The following is a 26,946-nucleotide window of genomic DNA, read 5'->3' on the forward strand; positions in this document are numbered from 1 at the left end:
GTCTTATGTCGAATTTGGAAAAAATAATTTTAAGTTATGTCAGTTTTCTGCTTATCTGTGCCTAAAGGGAGTTTTACTTTACTCATATGTAGGCATGTTATTCCCAATTTCCAATTTGTATAATTAGAAAAAGTTGAAATCTTTTCTTTGTCCCATTTCTTAGTTGACGAAGGATCAAAGATTGGTGTATTCGGGCAGACTGCTTCCCGATCATCTGCAGCTGAAAGACATTCTCAGAAAAGTAAGCTTTTCTACAACTATTTGATACCAGATACATTCAGAGTGAGAGGAGATATGTTCTGAAGCTTTACTGATATTTAGCTGGTTCAGTTTTTAGATACTTAAAATCAACCCTTTTGGGGAGCATAACAGGTAAACTTGAACTAGAAAGTAAAGGACATAATGATAGATTCTAATTAGTTTAGGTAAACAGTTTTGTATATCCATCTGATGGCTAAATCTAAAATAGGATTATATGTTTGTGTTCAGGTATTTGTCATATAAGAAAGCAGTATTGACTTATCAGTAGTGCGGGAGTAGTGTTCAAGTAGTGGTGAAGGATTTTCATTGATAATCTCTTCTCTCTTAAATCCCCTTTTGACCAAACTGCATGATATTTTAATACAAGTTGCTTGAGGTAGGAATTTAATTTCAGGACAGGAGATGAAAGGAAGTACAATTGGCCCATCGATTAGCAAACTTTGAATGCTAGTGCTCAGAGCTAAAATATATTTCAAAGTAATTTTTTGACAATCAGCTTAAATGCTAGTAATTTTTAAACTTTATTATTATTATTATTATTATTTTATTTTTTGAGAGAGCACAAACAGGGCAGGGGCAGAGAGAGAGGGAGACAAAGAATCTAAAGCAGGCTCCAGGCTCTGAGCTGTCAGCACAGAGCCCAATGGGGGGCTCGAACCCATGAACACGAGATCATGACCTGAGCTGAAGTCAGATACTCAACCTACTAAGCCACTCAGGCACCCCTGAATGCTAGTAATTTTAATGGCAGCTCGTCTTAGCTCATGTTCATTTGTGGAATTTATACTTTCATAACTTTTCTGCATTTGAGATGCTGCTTTTTGTTTGTGATTTGAGCAGAATCAGATACATAGCTTTTGTGTTTCACAAACTTAACTTTTTGACTTAACTCTTAATGTTCTTTTGGATAACCCTAATCTGATTTAGAAGGTCTGTGTCCTCTCCTGTATGTTTATGATCACCTGTGGGAAACTTTAAAAAATCTTATACTGGTATGTTCCTTTTGTTTAGATAGTTGAAATTTTAGCTTTGCCAGTGTGACTTCTTGCTGTAATTTTCATTTTAATCATGTAGTTTCAGGTTGGCAAAGTGGTTTAACAACTTCTCCTCCTTGGCCCCCCTCAAAAATAGTGGAATTTGTGGCAGATTTTTTGCCTCTCTTGCTCTCTGATAGATTTGATTTTTTTTTTTTTTTTTTTTAATGTTAAGCTCTATGTCCCAATCTGGGGCTTGCATTCATCATTCTGAGATCAAGAGTCACATGCTGTACCTACTGAGCCAGCCAGGTGCCCTAGACTTGAATTTTTGGAGCAGTTTTAGGTTCATAGCACAGTTGAGCAGAAGGCATAGAGACTTCCCATATGCCTCCTGTCCTTCCACATGCAGAGCCTACCCCACTAACAAAATTCTGCATCAGAGTGGTATATTTGTTACAGTTGACATTGTGCACAGTATCTTACACTGATGAAGCATTATCATCAAAATTCCATAGTTTACATTAGGGTTCACTCTTGGTGGTGTGCATACAATCTGTGGGTTTTTACAAATGTGTAGTGACATGTATCCATCATTATAGTATCCTAAAGAATAGGTAGCTCAGTTGGTTAAGTGTCCGACTCTTGATTTTGGCTCAGGTCTTGATCTCATGTTTTGTGAGATTGAACCCCACGTTGGGTTCTGCACTGGTGGAATGGAGCCTGCTTGGGATTCTCTCTCTTCCTCTTTTTCTGCTCCTCCCCTGTTAGTGTGCCCATCCATGTGCGTGCACACCCTCTCTTCTCAAAATAAATAAACTAAAAAAAAATACACATTTATTTATTATTTTTAACCCAAGGATGGCTAGACTTGGCATGTGAATACCTTTTAGAAGGATTTTGCTTCCAGAAATCATTTCTGACCAGAAGAGTTCAAATAAAAACGCTTCAGTTCAAGGACTGTTGTACCCCCATAGAAAATGTTTTGAACAGTATGTTTATATTTTGAATAGATCTTTAAAGCGTTTTTGTTAAAGTCAGTATATTTGCTTTTATTCAGATAGGTCCTGCCATTAGTTTTACTTGTTTAGTTATAAAATGTTTTGCAGAAGTATTTCTCCCAAAGGTGAATGAAAACTGTTAGTTACTTGTGATTTATATGACCTTTGAAACTAGGTTTCTAAGGATAAACATCCTTTTTTTTTTTTTTTAAGGATAAACATCTTATACTTGGATGCCTTTTAGTATTCTGTATTCCAAAGCTAAGAAGACATTGTAAATCAGGCGTGCTTTCTACCTACTTTGCTAGGCACATCTCATGTCATGCTGTCTCTGGGGATGCCTTTTCCCTAGCATTCCAATCCCGTTAACTCCTTTCTCTAAACTCCTCAAGCAATTGCAATTTGTGCTTCTCAGTTTTGTGCCAAAGACTGTTTTATATATTCCCTAATTGTGCTCTGATATGCTAGTCTGATCTCTTAACAGTTTGTGAGCCTCTTTAGGGGAGGGGCTGACTCTTACCCTTTTTTGGATTCACCTCAGAATTAAACCCAATTCTGGGTTTATGTGAGATAGTTGATAAATTTTTAGTTTCTGGTAGCTTTGTTTCTCTTTCTCACAATTGGGCATCTTTCTTTTCTTCCTGCCCCCTTTTCTTTATTTATCATTCTCTGGTTTTCTTTTCTGTCTTTAAATTGCTGAGCCATCCTTTGCTCTGCCTCCTTTATTTTCTTTCCTTTCTCTATCTTCTATCCTAGCTTTATGTCTGACTATAAATATACTCATGAAATCACTAAGCTTAAATGCCAATCCTGATGAATATTAGAATATTTTCCTTTAGTCATAGTTGTAGGTTTATGGAAACACATGGAATATGTAAGGAATATAGTTCAAATATATTCTTTCAAACTGTGTATAATTGTTATAGGTAAAACTAGTTTTTGAATTAAAAAAAACAAACTATACATTACCTTGCTAGGATTAAGGCATATGAGAGCATGGTGAAATTGAGTTTCTTGTAATGGAAATATTTTCAATACTCAAAAGTTTGTAGGCCTCAGCTTCAATGTGACTATTACATAGTTTTGGTACTAAGGTGCTAGGTGTTTTTATGTTGAAGTAATAGATTGCATTGATGCAACTTTACAGCACTTCTTGCTTCAAGATTCCGTGATATACAAAGTAATCATTTTTTCATATAGCAGGTACTGAGTAGTTAGACCATTTTCTAAGCATGGAGAATATATTGAATTCAGAAGGGTGTTAGTACCAAATACTGAAATGGTAAATGTACCTTCAAGTGGCAAAAATTGAGTACTAATAAAATGGCTGTGCTAGAAAGGAACTTAAAATTTGAGTTAAATATTTCAGCTTAGCTATTGACTTTTTGAACTAAACATTTTCCAATACTACCCTTTAAATGTAATCTTCTTTAATTTTAGCAAGATGAGTATCATATGGTTCATCTAGTGTGTACTTCTCGGACTCCTCCCAGTTCTCCAAAATCCAGCACCACTAGAGAAAGTCATGAAGCATTGGCATCCAGCAGCAATTCTGTGAGTTGTTTTGGGAGGAGTAAATGTTGAAATTTTCTGATTATCCTTTTAAGTGAAAAACAGAACGATTGGAGCTTGTGCATTGTGAGACTGTGTTTTGAACAGCTTGAGTTAGGCATCTAAACTTTGTTTTTAGAGATCCAGTGTAGAGTATTACCCCTTGAAGCTTGTTCTCCATGAGTTATAATTTGTGTATAGACTGAAGATCCAATCTTCAAGGTTTTAATTACTAAAATACTCAGAAAACAGAGTGATGATATGGTTATATAATTTAAAATGTAGGACCAGTACAGTTTCAAAAATACTAAAGGTACTTGATACACTGTATTATATTCAAGGTTCATTAAATTATTTAAATTTTAAGTATGCTAAATCATCTTCAAGTAGATTGCCCAAGGATTTTGTTTTTTAAAATGACTGGATTTGGGCATGCATTTCAATGTCAGGAAAAAAATTTCTTATTCAATTCTTTCAGACTTGGGTATTCATTTTTCCCTTCTTATTTTTCATCTGACTAAAATTGTTTTGGAATTTTTTTTAATAGTTGAACTTTTCAACCTAGTCATACTCTACCAGTTGAAAGACAAATCCTTTATGTTAAGTTATTTTTGGTTTCCCATTATATGACACCTTTGATGATGAGAGAAAATGATTGGATGAGTGGAAGTTTGCTTTAAATTTCACAGGCAGGGAACTTACATACTCTGCCAAGTATACTTTCCTTCTTGTTAAGAGTTTAGCCAAAACTTTAAGGAGGGGATGGATCGCAGAGGTGGTAACTAGTTGGAGGATCTTTCAGTAATTACTAGTTAACTGCCTCTTTAAGAAAATAGATCCTTAAGCATGGCCTTAGTGGTAAGTGTTTTCTAGTACTAGCTGTGGGAATTTAGCTTACATTAAACTGAGATATGGTTTGTCGACAAAGGCCAAGGGGTCTTCACATGTTTCCTACCTTTCATGAGAAGGTACAAAACATTGGCATTGGCACAGAATCTTTGGATGCAGTTGTGTTGCTTCAGTTTTTGTTCAGAAAGACCCCTTTCAACTTGTCATGTGGTTCCTCAGCCATGATTTCATGTCATGAGTATGTATATTCAGTTTTTTCAAGGTGTGTTAGGAAAATCTGAAAAGTATCAAGGGAAACTTAAGTTGAATTCTCCTTTTTTTTTTTATGGCTGAGAAATTTCAGTGGGATTTGAGAATGTCTTAAAAATCTAGTCATGAGAGAGTTAATAAGGTCAGAAATCATTAGTTCTAGAAAAATTAGGCTGTGCTGCCAAATGGCTATGCCTTTCTCCTATGATTTTTTTAAACTGAGTATCATATGATGCTGGTCCATTTAGTGAGCAATCTTGACAAAAAGGAAGCCTTTACCAGTTTATGCCCCTAAGAATCACACTCTCTCGTAAGATATTTGACGCTGATTTATGTGGAATAACCTCTTTTTTTTTTAAATTTTTTTTTTTTTTTTTAACGTTTATTTATTTTTGAGACAGAGAGAGACAGAGCATGAACAGGAGAGGAGCAGAGAGAGGGAGACACAGAATCTGAAACAGGCTCCAGGCTCTGAGCTGTCAGCACAGAGCCTGATGCGGGGCTCGAACTCACGGACCGTGAGATCATGACCTGAGCCGAAGTCGGACGCTTAACCGACGAGCCACCCAGGTGCCCCTATGTGGAATAACCTCTTAAAGAAAGCTTTGTTAGTTTTGCAAAAAGACCAGTGTCCTTAGGACCTTTTACGTGGCAGGACTTAGAAAGGTAGACATATAAAAAGACATTCAGTAGGAAGGCAGTACAGGTAAAATACAATTTTAATGAGCTTGGAAGGATGTTAAAATTATATTGTCTCCAGCTATTTAAAGTGGGAGAACTACAATTTATATCACATGTAATTGTGTTTTACATTTACGTAAAACTTGTGACACACTTTTCAAAAGGTAAATTGGGGTCATCTTCAAGGGGTCATATTTTTTAAAGTTATTGAATTTGGGAGTTAACATCATCAGAACATGAGAATTTTAAAATCTTAATTGGTATCTTGTTCATTCTTTGAAAAAACGTGTTTGTTGATTTTCTGAACTCTTAATCTCATCAGGATTAAAATATCGACCTATTATGGGCACATGATTCAAGTCAGTATATTTCTAAAATTCACTTTTTGCAGAGGTATTTCATAAATACATATTTAGCAATGTGTCTCAAATCTCATGATTGCAATGAATTAAATCTCCTTGGAAAAATAATTACATTTTTGTTGTAGAATTCAGATCAGTCAGGATCAACAACTCCATCATCCAGTCAAGAAACCTTGTCTTTATCTGCCAGTTCTTCCTCGGAAGGATTGAGGCAACGTACCCTTCCACAAGCACAAACCGACCCAGCACAGACTCATCAGTTCCCATATGTAATGCAAGGGTGAGTGAAATCGTAGCGGTGGGGCTCTTAAAAATCTGTTACTCCTGACTTTCTTGGTAGCCCCTTTGCAATAACCAAAGTACACTGGAAATTTATTCATAGTCTTCCTTCAACATTTTGAGAATTAGGGAGTTAAATAGAGTGGTGCTTTTGAAAGCTGGCAATACATCAGAATCATCTAGGGCAGTGCTTTTCAGACTTTAATGTTTGTGCCAATCACCTGGGGATCTTGTTAAGCTGCAGGTCTGATTCAGTAGGTCTGATGGGCCTGAGATTCTGTATTTCCAACAAGCTCCCAGGTGATATTGATGCTTCTCATGCTTTGAATAGCAAGGATCTAGGTAACTAAAACAGTTTCTTAACTTTTTTTTTTTTTTTTTAACCCAATGTCACTGTAGAGCTACTCAAATTAGCCTTCTGGGAAGCAGATGGGTGAGTGAGGATGTTCTTGGAAGAGTAGAAGGCCCGGTAATCTGTTCTTAAAAAGTTCCACAGGTGTTTCTGATCAGCTGGGCTTGGTAACATCTGAGGTAGGGTAAAACTGTGATGTGTTAATAAAGACATACTAACCATTGTCTGTTATCTAGAGTCTTTGTTAGAGTTTATGCAAGAAGCTTGCGTATGGCTACCTTATATTTAGCAATTGTAGCAGGCCTCTTGGATTAGGCAGTTCTAGGGGGAAATGCAGCCAACAGCCACAGCACATCCTTCAGACAGCTCAGAGAGTAGGATCACGGAGAATGTGGTTTGGACCTGGCTTATATATGAAACCAGGGTACTTTACTGGGGTGCTCTTGAAGTAAAGGAAACGTGAGTAATAGGTTATTGAGATCGTTTTGTGTTGCATATCATGCTGTGGGATGCAGTGTGTGGCAGTGCTCCAGATCCACGATTGTGAAGCTAGAAGAAATAGGGAAATGGCTGGGACCTCAGAATGGTAGTATAAATGACATAACCAAGGAGTACTTTTTACTTAGAACTTTAGACTTAATTCCATTCTTTTTCTTTTATATTGAGTTATATTTGATGTAAAACATTATATGAACTTAAGGTGTATAGCAAAACTTAATTCTTAATGTTGAAAATCAAAGCTGAGTATATAGCAAAATGTAAGAAACTGATTGTGTCACATTTCTTTTTTTTAAAATATAATTTATTATCAAATTGGTTTCCATACAACACCCAGTGCTCATCCCAACGCATTGTGTCACATTTCTTGAATGTGAAGCTTTTTCTCTGAAAGTAAGTGTTTTTAGATAAGGCTAATTATAGACTTTTATGAAGCACCGATGAAACTATTTTTGTTTTTAGAAAACGATTACTGCAAAACAAAACTTAGTTACTTGTAGAAAGCAGTGTTCTCAGGGTTTACGTTATGGAATGGTAGCTTAGAATATTTTCTATCTTATGACAGTAATTCATTTCCTGTCTTTTTTTGCAGAGTAAAACAGTTTCAGTTCCTCTCAATTTATACAGTGATTTTACTTACTTTATTTGGTGGTATTGGTGGAAAGTGAGAGTATTATGCATATAATAAATCTGGAAGAATATATGATGACATGTTAATAATAGTTATCTCTGGATAATAAGATTTAAAATTTTTTTTTTAATGTTTATTTTTGAGAGAGAGAGTCAGAGAGAGAGAGGGACAGAGACAGAGAGACAGGGCACGAGCTGAGGAGGGGCAGAGAGAGAAGGAGACACAGAATCTGAAGCAAGCTCCAGGCTCTGAGCTGTCAGCACAGAGCCTGACATGGGGCTTGAACTCGTGAACCGTGAGATCATGACCTGAGCCGAAGTTGGACACTCAACCAGCTGAGCCACCCAGTCGCCCCTGGATAATAAGATTTTTAACTCTCATACTTATAGTGAATGTATTTTGTAATAAACAAAACAAGGCCTATAAGGTTGCAAGTCTTTAGAATAAAACCATAGATATTGTGGGAGGGAAAAGATTAATTTCTCTAAGCTAAGCTGTTGAGGAAATCAACTAGAGACAAAAGCATTCAGCTCTTAGCAGTGTATTAAGCAGATTAGAAAAATCTGAAATAATTGTGCTCTTTTTTTTGCCAAATATAAGTATTAAAATGATGAACAATAAAACTTTAAAGATGTTACAGCTTTATTTAAGGAATCTATTACTAGATGAATAACGTTTGGTTTTACATCAGGAAAGCAATATAGTCTAGTGGCTCCAGATTCTGGAGCCAGCCTGCCTTGGTTTGAATGTATCTACTGACTAGCTTAGGCAAGTCTTTTCCCTACTTTGCTTCAGTTTGCTCATTATCTGGAGATAAGAGTACTTATCATACAGGATTTCTGTGTGGATTAAAAGAGTTCTTGTATGTGAAGTTTTTAGTGATGTGTTAGTAGTTACTTACAAATTCATTCATATTTACAAGTGAGTGTTGTACAAACATTCAGCAAACAGATTTGAATGAATGAATGCCTGTGTTGGGTGCTGGAAAATAAATATATTTGAGAAGAGCACTTTGTGATATACAATGCAATTTATTGGAAGTTTAGTAAATAGTTTGTTTAGTTTAATAACGAATATAATTTAACTTAATCTCATAGTTGTAATTTTTTACTAATGAAGACTTTAAATCTCTCTTTAAGTAGATTTTGTTTAACATAGGCCTTAGCCTTAAATGTGCAAGAGTAGTCAGTGATTTAGTGACCTTGATGAATTCACCAACAAAATAGAAGCTCTGCATTCCTTTTTCAAAATTCACTACAGCTTACGTATAACTAGTCACATGTTTTTCACCACATAGGTTAGTATTCTCAATCTTTATTGAGCTTGTTAAAACTGCTAACTCCTGGTGTCTACTCCCTGAGATTTTGAATCACTAGGTTTGGGGTGGTACTCAGGAATTTGCCAACTTAACAAGACTTTGGGAACCTTGCTTTGAGAAATCCTAATACAGGTGATTATTCACCCATATCTAGCTCTTGAAGAAACATGAGAAGACCAGAGCGGTACATGTACATCATCGTATTGGCTGTGCATTTATAATGTCACATTTATCAATCCTGACTGTTTTGGACTCAGTTTGTTGTGCTGTCACATTCATTTACTTTAACTCCAAAAATTGCTGGTTGGGTTATAGAATACCCACTCTTTGTACATCACTTTTTCCCCCTGAGATACTAATAGCTTTGTTTTATAGTTAATAAAACTGAAAGCCTACTCATTGTACCTTTCTATATTGCTTGATTTTTTTTTAAAGTAAAAATTGCTTTAGTTCACCACCCAGAAATAACTATTACTAACATTTTTGTAATACCCTTTTACTTTTCTAAGTAAACTTTTAAAAATTTTTATTATTTAAGAAAATTTTTTTTTAATGTTTATTTACTTTTGAGAGAGACAGAAAGACAGAGCAAAGCTGGGGAGGGGCAGAGAGAGGGAGACACTGAATCCAAAGCAGGCTCCAGGCTCTGAGCTATCAGCACAGAGCCTGACATGGGGCTGGAACTCACGAACCATGAGATTGTGACCTGAGCTGATGTCGGACGCTTAACCAACTGAGCCACCCAGGCGCCCCTCTAAGTAAACTTTGAAATAAAACATTATGCAATTTTACTTTGTAAACTTTTTTTAAAAACATAATTTAGCCTGGACGTATTTCCAGATCAAATATAAATCTACCACATTTAAAGTCTTGAGACATGTGGCATTCTGGATGAGTTCTTACATACACACTAATATTTTTTAGATTTTTGTTCCACATTCATTTAGGGTGATTTAGCTCTGGAGTAGACTTGGAGGTGGGAAAAAAGAGGGACGAGAAGGCTGTGCCCAAACAGCAAAATGAAAGCCCTGTAGCTAACCAGGAAGTTCAAAGACCAAATGTTGTTATTTGAATGTGAACATGCATACTAGGCCCTTAATCCCCTTCCCACTACCCCAAGCAGTTTATCGAAATAGTCTTTCCACATATGTGTAGTTCTCCTGAGAGGAGATCCAAAAAGTACAAGTTTCTCCAGTTGTTTATATTCTAGTGATGCCTTAGTTTAACATCCTGGCTGCCACCCTGTGATCCTCCTCTGTACCCACGTCTTGTTTGAAACAGCCTTTGTTCAGCACTTTGCCAAATCATATTCTATTATGCACCACCCAATTCAAAGCTCATTCTTTCCAGGGAGACTACTTTGATGTACCCAGAACATTTTATCTTTCCAGCTTTATGTCTGCATATTTCAGCATCTGGTGTCCCATTTATTAAAAGAAAAAGTCTATGATTTTTAATTATGTGGATGTGCCAGTTTGCCCACTCCTCTGTTGATGAAGAATGTCTTTAGTTGCTTTTACTGCAAAATAACCTCAAAACTCAGAGGCTTACAACAACATACTCATTTTTCTTGTTCACGAGTCTTGTTAGTCACTTGGGACATCTCTGCCTCAGGCTGTAGGTTTGTTTCATGTTTCTCATTCTCTGGACTAGAAACTCCCTAAGACATGTTCTTCTTATGACAAATGACGGGAATGCAAGAGGGGAAGCTAACCACTGAGCACATTTAAAACCTCAGCATGTGTCATGTTCACTAACATTTCATTAGCCAAAACGAATCACATGGCCCCGCTCAGTAGCATTGGGATTGGAGAGGTATTGCCAAGTTACCAATGCCGTGCTGGCAAGTGCTTAGTAACTGGCTTTTCCAGGGGGGATATTAAGCTAATTTGTAGCATTTGCTGATTTCTCTGGTCTTGAATACTTTCACTATGGCAGATTCAAGATACCAAGGGTTGGCTTACAAAATTCTTGAACTTGAACAATTAGCTTTGTGAGTCAGTATTAGCTGGCATGGGCCAGCTTTGCCACCGTGTGTCAGACAGTGTGCATGTATAATCCTGTTATAGAAGAGTGAAGAATTGGGGCAATATTCTTTTTTTTTTTTTTAATTTTTTTTTAACGATTATTTGTTATTGAGAGAGCACGAGTCGGGGAGGGGCAGAGAGAGGGGGAGACACAGAATCTGAAGCAGGTTCCAGGCTCTGAGCTGTCAGCACAGAGCCTGACGCAGGGCTTCAACTCATAAACCATGAGATCATGACCTGAGCCTAAGTCGAATGCTTAGCCTACTGAGCCATCCAAGCACCCCAAATTGGGACAATATTCTATCAGAAATTTTTGGGTTAATTGCTTCCCACTAAACCTCACTATAATCAGTATTCTTAGATACTTACATATTATCAGTTTTTCTTTTAGGGTAAGTTGTGAAAAAGAGAATTCCTGGGTCAAAGTGTTCTTAAGACTTTTTGAGACTCTTAAAGACTATTGTAGAAGTGCAGTGAATTTGTACCAGTTTATTCTAATAACAGCTGTCCATCCCTTTACAGATATGTACTTGCCAGTCTGACAAATTGGAATGTTCCTGTTTTAAGACATGATAAAGAGACATTCTTTTTGTTTTGGTTTGTGAAATACTTGTTGGTATGTTGTTATTTTTGAAAATTGATTTGTGACAGTTCTTCATGTAAAAGAATATTAATAATTCTTATGGAGCAGTTAGTACAAGCTAGGCATTGTATTAAGCACTTATACATGCTATAATTCAGTGCTAGACATTGAATTTTATATCAACTCTGTGGTCTAGGTACTATTTTCTCCCATTTTACAGGTGAGGAGAATGAGGTTTAAAAGATAGCTATGTAGCTTGCCTAAGTTCACAGAAGGGGTCAGCAGTGGAACTAGAATTCAAATCCATATCTGACCTGAAAGTCTGTATTCTTTTTTTTTAATATGAAATTTATTGTTAAATTGGTTTCCATACAACACCCAGTGCTCATCCCAAAATGTGCCCTCCTCAATACCCATCACCCACCCTCTCCTCCCTCCCATCCCCCATCAACCCTTAGTTTGTTCTGTTTTTAAGAGTCTCTTATGGAAAGTCTGTGTTCTTAACAGTCTTTTGGAAGTGACTCTCTGTTTTGTCTATCATTAGTTTTAGTATTTTTTCCTAGATTGCCATTTGTATTTTGACTTCATTTATAATGCCCCTCTCCTCTCCGCCCTCCCATGCAAAACCTTTTTCTAGTCAGATCTCCTGGTCAGATTTTAAGTATTGGTGACCGAGTAAGCAAATCTGTATGAGGATCTTGAATCACTATAAGTTTACTTTAGAATTTGCTGTATACTAGGCATTGAAGACAGGAAAATGAATTATGTACTTGCCCTCAATAGAAGGTCAGATAGGCAAATAAATTACCATCTGCTGATGTGCTCTCATGGTCTTGAAAAAAGTTCTGCAGGAGCCTGGTTGAGGAAATGACAGTCTCTGAGTGAAAGAGTGGGGAGGGCTTCTTGGGGGTTAATTGGAGCTGATTTTAGGGGAAGTTCAGCAGGTAGAACAAAGCAAGTGTGGGGAGTCTTGAAAAGGCATATTCTGGGAGCAAGGTGGGTATTCCATGCAGTTGCTGCATCTTTGTGTGGAGTAGTAAGGGAAATGGGGCTGACTTAACAGGCTTTTTGGAAAGAATTTGTTCCTGATTATTGAAGTTTGCAGTTCCTTTTATCTTCTCTCCTTTGTAATTCTTAACTTTAAAAAATGTACAGGGACGACTGGGTGGCTCAGTTGATGAAGCGTCTAACTTTGGCTCAGGTCATGATCTCATGGTTCGTGAGTTCGAGCCTCGCGTTGGGCTCTGTGCTGACACCTCGGAGCCTAGAGCCTGCTTCAGATTCTGTTTCTCCCTCTCTCTCTCTGCTGCTCCCCTGCTCACGCTTTGTCTGTCTCTCTCTCTCTCTCTCTCTCTCAAAAATAAACATTAAAAAAATAAAATAAACATACTAATGAATGTCTTTTGGTATAGCTTTTCAAGTATGTATTTGTGAATGATAGTCTTTCAAGTTCTTTGTTTTTGTCGTCTTCTCTGTTGTGCTCCATTTCCATGTGTTTCTGTGAATTTCCCTGACCCCTTTTTTTCCTGTGTTTTTATCGAATAGTACTAGCTGGTATAGTCTGTCTGAAAAGGAAAAAAAAAGAATATGACATTTTGTATGGAGACAGGCATATTTCAGATTCCAAATAGTTACATTTTCCCTGTGTTCCTGCTATTTTATTTGGCTCTTTGCAAAAAAAGCAATACTTAATTATTTTGAGTTATAAAAGTATATGTATATATATTATATAAGTATAATATATATTATATTATAAAAGTATATATATATTAAATATTATATTATAAAAGCATATGTATATATTAAAGAGTTTGGGGAAAAAAAAAAAAGGAGGGGGAAAAAGTATCCCTGTCTAATCATTTAAAGACAGCTATTTGTTAACATTTAATGTTTCCTTCTAGTATTCTTTTCTTTGCAAATGGTTTTCTTTAATATAGTTGTGATTTTTACCTTGTTCACATTACATTTTCATTTAATGTTGAAAATTAAATGAAATTTATAAGTTTCTAGGTTAGTTGCTTATAAACAGTACTTTATTTCAGAGTTTTCTTGCTATTTATATGTTGTTGTTAGACACATATTTATTGTGCTAAATCCTGGACATATTATAAAGGGTAGAGCCTATTCCCTTTTCTTAGGAGCACAGAGTCTGGTCAGAGAGACAGGAAAGTAAACAGGTAATTCATTTTTTAAGTTATTTTCTAAGAGGTGGTACCTGTGAATGGTACCATTTTTAAAGTGAACGAAGTATGCAAAAGTTTCCTTCTTGTGTCTCCTGTGACACAAGCTATCCATGATAAACTGTGTGTGTGTGTGTGTGTGTGTGTGTGTGTGCGCCTGTGTATATGTGGGTATATGTGTGTGCACACATGAGTGTGTGTATTTAACACAAATAGTAGCGTACATCCTATACTGGCCTACAATTTGTTTTTTTCACTAAGTATATTAACATCATTCCCTATTAATACACAAGACCTGTCCCATTCTTTATGAAGTACGCAATTTTCCATTATATAGATTACTATATGTTTTTAAAGAAGGTTTTTTTTTAAACCTTCTAGTTTTTTTTTTTTTAATGTTTATTTATTTATTTAGAAAGAGAGTACATGTGTGTATATGAGCTGGGAAGGGACAGAGAGAGAGGAGACAGAAAATCTCTAGTAGGCTCCACACTGTCAGAATGCAGCCTGATGCGGGGCTCAATTTCACGAACCGTGAGATTGTGACTAGAGCCAAAATCAAGAGTTGGGCACTTAACTGACTGAGCCACCCAGGTGCCCCTAAATAGTTAATATTTTTAGTCACTGCTTTTTTAATTTTTAAAAATTTGATTATACCTTTTAAATATTCACAGTAGAGAAAATATAATGAACCCCCATTTACCTAACACCCAGCTTCAACAACTGTTAACAACAGACCATACCATTCTTCATCTGTTTCCCCTTGTTCCTCCTTTGTTCTTGGGCTGGATTATTTCTAAAGCAAAACCTAGACATCTTATCGTTTCATGTGTAAATACTGGGTATCTGTAACAGATAAGACCGATATAGACTATAAGAAAATCTTTTTTTTTTTTTTTTTTTTTTTTAAATTTTTTTTTTTTCAACGTTTTTTTAATTTATTTTTGGGACAGAGAGAGACAGAGCATGAACGGGGGAGGGGCAGAGAGAGAGGGAGACACAGAATCGGAAACAGGCTCCAGGCTCTGAGCCACCAGCCCAGAGCCCGACGCGGGGCTCGAACTCACGGACCGCGAGATCGTGACCTGGCTGAAGTCGGACGCTTAACCGACTGCGCCACCCAGGCGCCCCTAAGAAAATCTTAATCAGAATACCATTAGAATACTCAAAAATTCTTTAATATCATCAACTACCCAGTTCATGTTCAGTTTTCCTTGATTGTCGCAAATGTCTTACAGTTGTCTTGATTGAGTCAGTGTTCAGAGAAGTTGACATATTGCATTTAGTTGATGTTTTTTAAAACTCTTCTAATCCCTAAATCCCTCCTGCCCCCACTTTTTTCAAAAGATTTTTATAATGTTTATTTTTTATTTTATAGCTAATAGTTGCTATGCTTTTCATAATATTACTAATATAAAATGTCACTTGGTTAGGGCAGAGATGTGAAAATTTTTTCTGTGTTTCGTATTTAAGTTAATTTTCAGAAGCAGAATTACTTGGGCATCTGGGTAAAAGTGAATATTTTTAAAGGTGTTTAATTTTGTAAAATTGTTTTTTAAAGTCTATTCCAGTTCATCCTGTTAGCAAAAGAGTTGGGTTTCACTTATACCCTTGAGAGCCAATACCAAATATTGGCAGACGAAAACAAAAGTCTTTATTTTAACTTGCCTTTATTTGGTGTCCTAATGATTATTTCCAGTTTTATGAATTCTTTATATAGAAAATATATTAACTTATTTACTGAAAACATTTTTTTGTAAGCTCTGTCTCCTTAAATTTTATGTCATCAAATAATGTGGATTCCTTTTTTATGCTTTCTAATATTGCTTATAAGTTAGGAGAATCTTCTTCCCTCCAAAGGCTTGATAAATAATCAATTCCAGTTTCTTCTAGATTTTCTGTGGTTTAACTTTTAATACTTTTATTTTAGTTCATTTGAAACTTACTTGAGCATTTGGAATGAGATGAAGCTTTAAACTCCTTTCTCTTCACCACTTATTTGGTAATCACTTTTCCCAGCATGAAATAATTCTCTATCATGTTGTTTAATGATGCATCCTCTGGAATATATTAAATTCTTATGTAATATGTTTAATTGATCTATAACTATATATTTTAATAACTTATTATTGAGTAAATATGAATTTAATAAGTAACAATATTATAGTAATAATAAATTAATTATAATAGTATATTATAAATCTAATAAATAAATAATAAATATTTAATAAAATAATTACAGTAATAATAAATTATTTAGTAATTTAGTGTCATGTAAATCCTTTATTTCTTGTTTTCTGGAGAGTACCAAATAAATACATAACATCTTGTCTGAGGATAATCAGCACAACTGAAAGTTGTAGTATGCCAGCTTGGGTCTGGAATGTGTCTTAGCAAGTATATAGTCCAGTAGTTTTTAACTTACTGGAGAGTAAGGGAGGAAGCATTTGGAATCATCTAGGGGACTTTAGTAGTTTTTTTTTTTTTTTTTTTTTTTTTTTTTGGCAACATATTTTTGATAATCACCATCTGTTCTCAACCACTGTAGGGTGAGGTAGAAAGCTATAATAACTTTTTTCCAAATGATTGTTAGTGGCTCTTTCTTCCCTTGATCTTTAAAAACAGTGACAAAGCCCAGACTTCTGTTTTACAATTGAAGTAATGGACTTGTGTGAGGTTCTATTTCTTAGCTGTAGGGATTGGTAGATCTGTACTTTCAGGGGGATGTGTTTTTTTCTTTTTTCTTAGTCGGGAAAACTAAGAACATTTAAAGTGTACACCTAGATAATAGACTCCCCTTGTTGCTAAGACTTGATTTAGGTGCCTTTCAGATTTGCTTAGATGTATCAGCTTACTGATGGAGATTCTAAGATCTTTATACAAGTATTTTATAATGCTTCTCTGTTCCAGTGGTATGGCTTTCTCTCCAGGTTTAATCAGTGATTGGTATCTTTGTAAAGGAATAGCTGAGTTAAATTTCTTTTCCTTTTCTTATATGGGACTTGTTTATCAAGAGCTGGGAGGAACTCTCATGGAGGCTTCTCTGCTTTTCCCTCTTAATTCAGTTTGTTGGAAAGCTTGGAAAGTAGGGGGAGCAGGGCTCTATTCAGGAAGTAGGAGGATTTTTCTGAGGATAAGAGCGCTGTATGGCTCCCACTACTGCTCCAAGGATGAGAAAAGTTCAGTTAATATGTAGGGAGGTTGGTGGCTTACCTAGCACCAAGTTGCCTTAAGAACAGATAAGCCTCTCAAGCTCTTTTGAATTAGGTTTCTATAATCAGTTATTGCCAATTGTACATGAACAGTCTTTTGAATATAATATTAAAAATTTATCAATTTGTTAATGATTTTTGTCTCACTCTGGTTAGCCCCTACTTATATCAGCTAAAGATAAGGTTCAAGTGATATGAAGAAAAGGAGAGTTAGAAAATTGACAAATTCTGCATTTACTCCATATGCTTATCCCTGTGGTTGTCTTGATATATGTGAATTTCCACAAATATTTATGTATTTTGGAGTTGTATTCAGATTTAGGGGTAGGGGAGAGTAAAAATAAAAATAGCTAACATTTATTGAGTACAGACTAACAACCCTGTGAGGGAGATTCTGTTATTAGCTCCATTTTAGAGATAAGGAAACACACATAGAGAACTTAAATATGACTTCCACAAATTTTACCAAGTTAATAGGCACTTAACATACTTTTAGAATGCATGTATAAGTATTTACTGCTAATCTTGGTTTTTTAACTTACATTTTTTTTTTACAGATTGTATAATGTTTATTTTTATTTTATAGCTAACAGCTGCTATATTTTTAATAATATTACTAATATAAAATATCATTTGGGGAAAAAATATCATTTGGGTAGGACCCCCATTCCTCAAAACATTTGGTCATGAAGTTTATTTTAGGGCTTTTGGTTCTTATAAAGGAGAATGTACTTAAGATATAATGAAAGTATTTTTGTCCTTTTCTGCTGCAATGAGAAGATAGCAAATGTTTAGTCTTGTCACACATTTTGTGGATGATTTGCTTTATTTTCTTCTTAAAATTGGGCTGAAATGTTAGTCATTCTATACACTTGGAGTCAGGGTCATTTTATATAAGCAATTTTATGTAAGACATTAAATATGTCTTATTTGAACAATGTTGAAAATATTTTTCTTTTCAGTAAGATTTAATGTATTTTGTCAATGGGTGGCTTATACTTAAGAAATGAAAATTCAGAGATATGCCTTCAACTTTCAGAGCTTAAAAAGACATTTCTTTTTTTTTTTTTTTTTAAATTTTTTTTTTTTTTTTTTCAACGTTTATTTATTTTTGGGACAGAGAGAGACAGAGCATGAACGGGGGAGGGACAGAGAGAGGGAGACACAGAATCGGAAACAGGCTCCAGGCTCTGAGCCATCAGCCCAGAGCCTGACGCGGGGCTCGAACTCACGGACCGTGAGATCGTGACCTGGCTGAAGCCGGATGCTTAACCGACTGCGCCACCCAGGCGCCCCTAAAAAGACATTTCTTTATCTCTTTATTGCAGAAATGTGGACAACCAGCTTCCTGGGCAAGCTATTCCAGCTGGATTCCCAGTGTATCCTGCTTTCAGCCCGCTGCAGATGCTGTGGTGGCAACAGATGTATGCTCATCAGTATTATATGCAATAGTAAGTTAATTTGAGTTCAGTTTTTTGCTCAGTGTGCCACTTCCTTTTTTCGTTTTTCATCCTGAGTAAGTTGATTTGGGATTTCATTTACTGATATATTTCACTGGTTTTTAAAAATTATTATGAGAATGAGTTTGCCAACATTTTAGCAGATACTTTCTTTTAAATTATTTGGCTAAAGAACACCCGAAAAACAAATAACCCAGTGAAGAAATGGGCAGAAGACATGAATGGACACTTCTCTAAAGAAGACATCCAGATGGCCAACAGGCACATGAAAAGATGCTCAATGTCGCTCCTCATCAGGGAAATACAAATCAAAACCACACTCAGATATCACCTCACACCAGTCAGAGTGGCTAAAATGAACAAATCAGGAGACTATAGATGCTGGAGAGGATGTGGAGAAACAGGAACCCTCTCACATTGTTGGTGGGAATGCGAATTGGTGCAGCCACTCTGGAAAACAGTGTGGAGGTTCCTCAAAAAATGAAAAATAGACCTACCCTATGACCCAGCAGTAGCACTGCTAGGAATTTACCCAAGGGATACAGGAGTACTGATGCATAGGGGCACCTGTACCCCAATGTTTATAGCAGCACTCTCAACAATAGCCAAATTATGGAAAGAGCCTAAATGCCCATCAAATGATGAATGGATCAAGAAGATGTGGTTTATATATATATACAATGGAATACTACTTGGCAATGAGAAAGCATGAAATCTGGCCTTTTGTAGCAATGTGGATGGAACTGGAGAGTGTTTTGCTAAGTGAAATAAGTCATACAGAGAAAGACAGATACCATATGTTTTCACTCCTATGTGGATCCTGAGAAACTTACCAGAAGACACTTCTGGGGGAGGGGGAGGAAAGAAAAAAAGGTTAGAGAGGGAGGGAGCCAAAACATAAGAGACTCTTAAAAACTGAGAATAAACTGAGGGTTGATGGAGGTGGGAGGGAGGGGAGGGTGGGTGATGGGCATTGAGGAGGGTACCTGTTGGGATGAGCACTGGGTGTTGTATGGAAACCAATTTGACAATAAATTACATACATACATACATACATACATACATACATAAATAGGCTACAGAGAAAAGGGTTCACATCCAGTTCGCATTAGCTAAACCTATTCTCTCCTTCTCCCTCTCTCCCCTACATTTATAGCAGTACTGAGATGCTTTCTTTAATATAACATTTTATCTATTTAAGAGGAGAAAACTTAGGAAAGTTTTACTGGAAGGCAGCAAATCTACATGAAGAGATAGGAAGTTGAATGCAAAAGGGAATCATATGTCAGGGAGGTTCATGTTGATGTGGGGCTCAGTGGAGGCTTGTATGCTTCCAGACTGTTAGTACTTCAGTGAGTTTTGCTTCTGGTCAGCATAGATCTTACTTAGATCCGAGTACGGTTTCTCAGCCTTCATTCTTCTGGACTTCTGTGCATTCATTTAACATTTCTAGCTCCTCTTTGATGTTCTCCTCTCGTTTCTGTGATTTTGTTATCCTCTTCATTCTTTTTGTCTTTCTGATCACTCGTGTTGTGTCCTTGAGGGCCCATTTTTTCCCTTCTAAATGGTAACATTCCTTGTTCAGTTAGACAGATATTTGTGTACTTGCCATGTACCTTAGGACACTCAGTCTCGTAAAGAAGACAGGATTCAGTCCTGGACCAGTCCTCTTGGATTTCTTTCATCTGTGGCCTTAGTTGTTAGCTCTCTGTGGATGACCCCTATTCTTTATCTCCTATGCTTCATCCTGGTTGCTGGAAGATTTCCATAGGGAAATTTGCCTTTCCTTTAAATTCAGGATGTCTAAAATTTGACACCACCATCTTCTTTGTGTGTGTGTGTGTGTGTGTGTGTGTGTGTTCAAGAAGGTTTATTGTTAGCTTTATTGCCTATAGTCTCTAAGATGCGACTTTATTGTGCCTTTGCAAACAGGATACATTTCTTAAAAAACTGATCAAAATTTCCCATACATATAGCTCTATATGATAGATTATAGTGCAACACTATTTTTCTTACATAATTATAGAAATACCATAGAATCCAAGAGTACAGCATAAGCGAAAGAAATACAATCCTTAGCCATCTGAGCAAGATGACTTGATGAGTCCTTTTAGTGTAAGTTTTGAAAACATGGAGGAGAGAAAAAAGATACATGCACTCTGCAGTCAGGAGCAAAATACATTAACTACCTGTTCCTTGCAAGGCACAGGTGGGGGTAATGGTGAATTTCAGACACCACCATCCTCTTAAGTGTCTTCTCCTTCCTGACTTGTCAGTGACAGAGTCTCTTTTTATTCACCTCCAGGCTCTTAACCTTCATCAGCTTTGACTCTGCTTTCACTTATCCCTGAACCCAATAACTTACCAAGATGAGTTAACAATATGTTGTTTCTAACTTTTGTTCTTCCCCTATATCTTACTTTCAATATTTTGCCTAGATATTTTCTCATTTTGGACCTACTTTACTGCAACTGTTCTCTCTCTTTTTAGACTCTCTACCATATTTCATCCCAGGCTAATGTACTTCACACAAAATTGAGCCAGTCATTCCCCATCCTCCCAAATGTCTGATGACTCCCTTACCTACAGTGTGAAGTCTGTATCCTTATCCTTACTCCAGACCTTACCCCATTAAGCTGATCTGCTTCATGGTCCTCATATCCTAATGTTCTCTTGCATAATCCCTTGGCTGCAGACAGGCTATTTGTACCTTACCTATTGCTGTGGTAATAGTTATCATTTGAGTGACTGCTTTGTGCTTAGTACTGTGCTAGATTCTAGATGCTTTCCACCCCTAGTCTCATTTATAACCTCCTGAGAACTGTGTAGGGTAAGTGGGGCTTATTGTAGCTTTCTAAATCATACAATCTTATGTACATTATTTACCTTCTGAGCCTTAGGTTCTCTCCTTTAGTGAAGTAACTCACCTATGAATCAGAATATCTATGAAGTAGGGAGTGTTTTGGAAACTAAAAAGCCCTATACAGATACAAGATATTAGCATGTTAAATAGACTTTTGTAGCCTGGGAAACTTCTGTTTTATTTTATTTGCTATCTTGATTTTTAAACATTTTATCGTAGAAACATTTCAGCATGTGAGAGTATAGAATAGTAAAATGAATCCCTGTGCACTCACCACCCAGCTTCAATATTCATCAATTCTGTAACTTTTCCTTTCTGTGCTGGATAATTTAAAGCAAATCCCAGATACATTGTTATTGTACTTGAGCCTCTTATAGGAAAATTTATTCTTTCAAGCAATCAAATTATAAGCAAACTTCAGGACCACAGTTATTCATAGGTTTACAAGTACCTATTCCAGTGGTTCCCAGATGGATTTCCCAAAAGTCAGGATTGGGGGTTGTTATCTGAGATCTAGTTAATATCTTAAAATACAAATTATTTATCACTGACAATGGACACACAGGGTAAATGATTAATGTACATTTTTAGACCTATGTTTCAAAACATGGCTCTAAGGGAGAGGTGCTGGGTACAGTGGTAGTCATCCCATTTGGAAAAACAAAAGTGGCCGTTAGTGAACAGGTTTGGAAAAAGATTTGGTCATTACCTTAGAAAGTAATTTAATGAAAGAGAGAAAAGACAGTGATTGCCATGGCCTTCTCATCTCTTCCACCTCTCCCCTACCATCTCTGTGAGGCTAAGAGAATATCTTTTCCTGAACTACTCACTCCTACCATCACTCTTGGCTCTACTTTTCCACTGGGGTGTGTGCTTGCCTAAGAAATGTGGTACAGGAGTTGTGATACTTTGTGCTAGGTTTATGAAAAATAACGTGTGGCTCCCCAAGGAAGTTTTACAAAATATAATATAGTATGATAAAGTTTTCTTTTTCTTTTTAATACTTCTTTTGTTGAATATTTCAGTCAAGCTGCAGTTTCAGCTCAGGCTACATCAAATGCCAACCCAGCCCAGCCTGCTGCTTCACAGCCTCTAAATTTGGCACATGTTCCTGGAGAAGAAGCTCCACCAGCTCCAAACCTAGTGGCCCAAGAAAATCGACCCATGAATGAGAATGTTCAAATGAATGCAGGGGGAGGTCCAGTGCTAAATGAAGAAGACTTCAATCGAGACTGGCTGGACTGGATGTACACGTTCTCCCGAGCTGCAATTCTCCTTAGCATCGTATACTTCTATTCTTCTTTTAGTCGTTTTATCATGGTAATGGGAGCCATGCTGCTGGTTTATTTGTGAGTGGTGTTCATTACCTTTTTGTGGTTACTTTTAATTACTTTCTAGAATAGCAGAGAATTTGGCATATGGTGGTCTGTCCTGAATGTTGAGTGAAGGAATATGAGTTTTGGATTCCATATATCTAGCACCGAAATCAAAGCAGGTTATGTTGAGTAAGAATGTTTATCAGAACTGTACAAGCAGATTTTTCCTTTACCATCTTTCATAAAAATTATTAATTCAGTTAGACATGCTCTGTTAATTATTTAGAGCTTGAAGGGTCTGAGGTATTATTGTATAAGGATGTTCTTTTTAATTATAGTTATCAATAGTAAATCCTGTAGGTATAGGCCAGACTTCTTTTTGTAAGTAGGCTTTTTCTTGCCTCCCTTTCCCCCAAGAGGCAAAGCAATGTGTAGTTGAATTTCATTTTGAAAAATAATCAGAAAAGATGTTATGATTCCCAGTACATTGAGACATTAAGATAGATAGGTTAGATATTAAGATATCTGGCATAGAGCCAGTTAAGACCATGGTAGATTTTTAGACTTAAGTTGATTCTTGTTTTGCTGTCATTGCTTTGAGAGGGGTAGTCCTTGGCCCGAAGTAGGAGATTTGGTCTTTTCATTTATTATAGTTGAAATCATTTTTCTGTTGTAGGGCACTAATGTTTTATAGCATTGCAAATGAAAACAGTTGCGACTTATTTTCTTTTCTCTTTATTTTACTGAACAGACACCAAGCTGGATGGTTTCCTTTTAGGCAAGAAGGAGGTCAGCAGCAGGCTCCCAACAATAATGCCGAAGTTAACAATGATGGGCAAAATGCCAACAACCTAGAACTTGAAGAAATGGTATGCTAACGAGGTTTTTGTATACTTCAAACATAGATATTTCCTCAGCAGAAGAGACCAACGTGATTAAAGATTCTTGGGGTGTTCCACAAGTTTTTGTGGAATGGCACATGAAGAAAAGTTAACATAGAAATTGTGTGATTTTATCTGGGAGAACTTAGACTATAATACAGACTATAGTACGGTCAGGAAGAACTAACATTATTCTTCCTAAATATAGCCTAGAAAGAAAATTATGCACACGGTGAGAATTTATTGTTTTACATTGGCAGTTACATTCATCTCAAAGTTCCTTTTGAACTTGAGCACTGAGGAATTTATCAGTTTTGGATTTGACAAAGATTTCTGACGGCCGGCTATATACTACTTCCTTATGACATTGCTCCTGTTCCTTCTCTCTGTAGGGAAGAATCCTCTCTCTTTCTGTCATGAGTTAATGCTAGCTGTTCATATCCCTTAGGAGTATGTTTCTTGTTTTGTTTGAAAGGAGCGTCTTATGGATGATGGGCTTGAAGATGAGAGTGGAGAAGATGCAGGTGAAGATGCCAGTGCAATTCAAAGGCCTGGTTTAATGGCGTCAGCTTGGTCTTTTATCACCACCTTCTTTACTTCACTGATACCAGAGGGGCCTCCCCAGGTTGCCAATTAGACCTGAAAAACTGTGCCAGCTCCGAAGGAGGGTCTGACTTTAGCAAAGTGTTTTAAATAACAGTGCAATTTCAAAAAAATTTATTACTTTCTTTTCATCATCATGTACAGGGGTGTTTTTTTCTTTAAGCTTCTCAAGCATATGAATATTTTAAGCACAAATGGACTACTAAATGTGTGATTTTTTTTTTTCAAGATCCTAACAGAACATAGTATAACAATATTGGTCTTCCAGATTTTATTAATTTCAATTATGTATATTCTGTCAAGGCAGATCTATTTGTGTGTCTTATTTCTTTAAAGAGCTGCTTCACACATAAATGTCTATAGCTAATAGCCCAGCCCTTCAGTGTGTAATTTGAATAAATATATCTATTTTCTGTGAATTATCCTGAAAGTTTTAAACAGAATGACCTCATAGTTTTTAATAAAGAATATTATTTACCTAAAATGTGCTAGCAGCATCTTGCCCAGCCATAAAGCAATAAACTTCTCAATAATCTTAATTTTGACATTTGGATAAATAATGGAAACTTTCTATTTTAAGGGCATGTATCCCATCAATTGGAATTAGTACCTTAAAAAAAAAAAACAAAAACGGCAGCTCTTCAATGGAATTAATAGTGATATAAATGTTTGATACAGGCAGTACTTTTATAAAATATGCTGGAAATTGCTCCCTGTAATTTTTTTAAATAAAAGGTCAATTATGGTAAACTGTCTTATGGGATATTTGTTCAGATTCTTTAATAATGTACCCATTACATGCCAAAATCTATATACATTTCAGTAGTTGTTGGGAAAAGTTGCTGAAGTCTTCAAGTTCATTTTCATCTCTTTATGTTCCAGATGGGTATCTCTTCATTCTCAGTCTGAGACCTTGCTGGTCTTTTTAAAAATCCCTGTGAAGGCCAATTCAGTATTTTATAAGAAGTGTGTAAGTTTCTCATAGGGTAGCTAATTAAAATTAACAAATGAGGATAGGAGAACTTACTATGCAAGAACTTTATCTGACATGAAATGTATTATAAAGTTGTATGAGGTACTGGTCCAGTAATATATGATTAGATAATACAACAAAATAGAAGAGTAAGAAAACATTCATGAATGCTTCTCTAAGTTGTTTACTTAAAGCGATAAAAGTGACATTTCAAGGGATAAATTGAAAAGTAAAGTAAAATTGAAAAGTAAAATTACAGATACACAACCTAACCTTATGCCTTAAAGAGCTGGAAAAAGAACAGCAAACAAAACCCCAAACCAGCAGAAGACAGGAAGTAATAAATATTAGAGCAGAAATCAATGCTATCGAAACCAAACCAAACCAAACCAAACCAAACCAGACAGTAGAACAGATCAATGAAACCAGAAGCTGCTTCTTTGAAAGAATTAACAAAATTGATAAACCACTAGCCAGTTTGGTCAAAAAGAAAAAGGAAAGGACCCAAAGAAACAAAATCAAGAATGAAAGAGGAGAGATCACAACCAATACAGCAGAAATAAAAACAATAGTAAGAGAATATTATGAACAATTATATGCTAATAAAATGGGCAATCTGGAAGAAAGATAAATTCCTAGAAACATATACACTAGCAAAACTGAAACAGGAAGAAATAGAAAATTTGAGCAGACCCATAACCAGGTAAGGAAATCGAATTAGTAATCAAAAATCTCCCAAAAAACAAGAGTCCAGGGCCAGATGGCTTTCCAGGGGAATTCTACCAAACATTTAAGGAAGAGTTAACACCTATTCTCTTGAAACCGTTCCAAAAAATAGAAGTGGAAGGAAAACTTCCGAACTCTATGAGGCCAGCATTACGTTGATTCCAAAACCAGAGAGAGACCTCACTAAAAAGAACTATAGACCAATTTCCCTGATGAATATGGATGCAAAAATCCTCAACAAGATATAAGCCAACCGGCTCCAACAATATATTAAAAAAATTATTCACCACGACCAAGTGGGATTTATACCTGGAATGCAGGGCTGGTTCAATAACTGCAAAACAACATGTTTCATCAAATCAATAAAAGAAAGGACAAGAACCACATGATCCTTTCAATAGATGCAGAGAAAGCATTTGACAAAATACAGCATCCTTTCTTGATAAAAGCCCTCAAAAAAGTAGAGCTAGAAGGATCATATCTCAAGAACAAAGAAGCCATATGTGAGCGACCCAACGCTAATATCATCATCAATGGGGAAAATCTGAGAGCTTTCCCCCTAAGGTCAGGAACAAGACAGGGATGTCTACTCTTGCCACTGTTATTCAACATAGTATTGGAAATCTTAGCCTCTGCAATCAGACAACGCAAAGAAATAAAAGGCATCCAAACCGGCCAGGAGGAGGTCAAACTTTCACTCTTCACAGATGACATGATACTCTCTATGGAAAACCCAAAAGATTCCACCAAAAAACTGCTAGAACTGGTTCATGAATTCAGCAAAGTTGTAGGATATAAAATCAATGCACAGAAATCAGTTGCATTCCTATTCACCAACAATGAAGCAACAGAAAGAGAAATCAAGGAATCGATTCCATTTACAATTGCACCAAAAACCGTAAAATACCTAGGAATAGATCTAACCAAAGAGGTGAAAAATCTATACACTGAAAACTATAGAAAGCTTATGAAAGAAATTGAAGAAGACACCAAAAAATGGAAAAAGATTCCATGCTCCTAGATAGGAAGAACAAATATTGTTAAAATGTCGATACTATCCAAAGCAATCTACATATTCAATGCAATCCCTATCAAAATAATACCAGCATTCTTCAC

General features: G+C 36.1%; 1 protein-coding gene across 4 annotated transcripts in view; it reads left to right on the plus strand.

Annotated features, from left to right (window-relative positions):
- HERPUD2 (HERPUD family member 2) overlaps positions 1–24,881 on the plus strand; it is a 36,390-nt gene extending 11,509 nt beyond the window's left edge. For 3 of the 4 annotated variants that reach the window (XM_058724605.1, XM_058724608.1, XM_058724606.1), the window contains 7 exons: positions 164–241; positions 3,677–3,790; positions 6,054–6,208; positions 18,337–18,459; positions 22,357–22,680; positions 23,399–23,516; positions 24,004–24,881. In XM_058724605.1, coding sequence (XP_058580588.1) covers positions 164–241; positions 3,677–3,790; positions 6,054–6,208; positions 18,337–18,459; positions 22,357–22,680; positions 23,399–23,516; positions 24,004–24,165 — 1,074 coding nt within the window. In that variant the 3' untranslated portion in view covers positions 24,166–24,881. The remainder of the gene's footprint in view (positions 1–163; positions 242–3,676; positions 3,791–6,053; positions 6,209–18,336; positions 18,460–22,356; positions 22,681–23,398; positions 23,517–24,003) is intronic. The other variant, XM_058724607.1, reaches the window with a different exon arrangement.
- Positions 24,882–26,946: the final 2,065 nt, after the last annotated feature.

This window comes from Neofelis nebulosa, chromosome 4, assembly GCF_028018385.1.
Source record: "Neofelis nebulosa isolate mNeoNeb1 chromosome 4, mNeoNeb1.pri, whole genome shotgun sequence".
Classification (NCBI taxonomy): domain Eukaryota; kingdom Metazoa; phylum Chordata; class Mammalia; order Carnivora; family Felidae; genus Neofelis; species Neofelis nebulosa.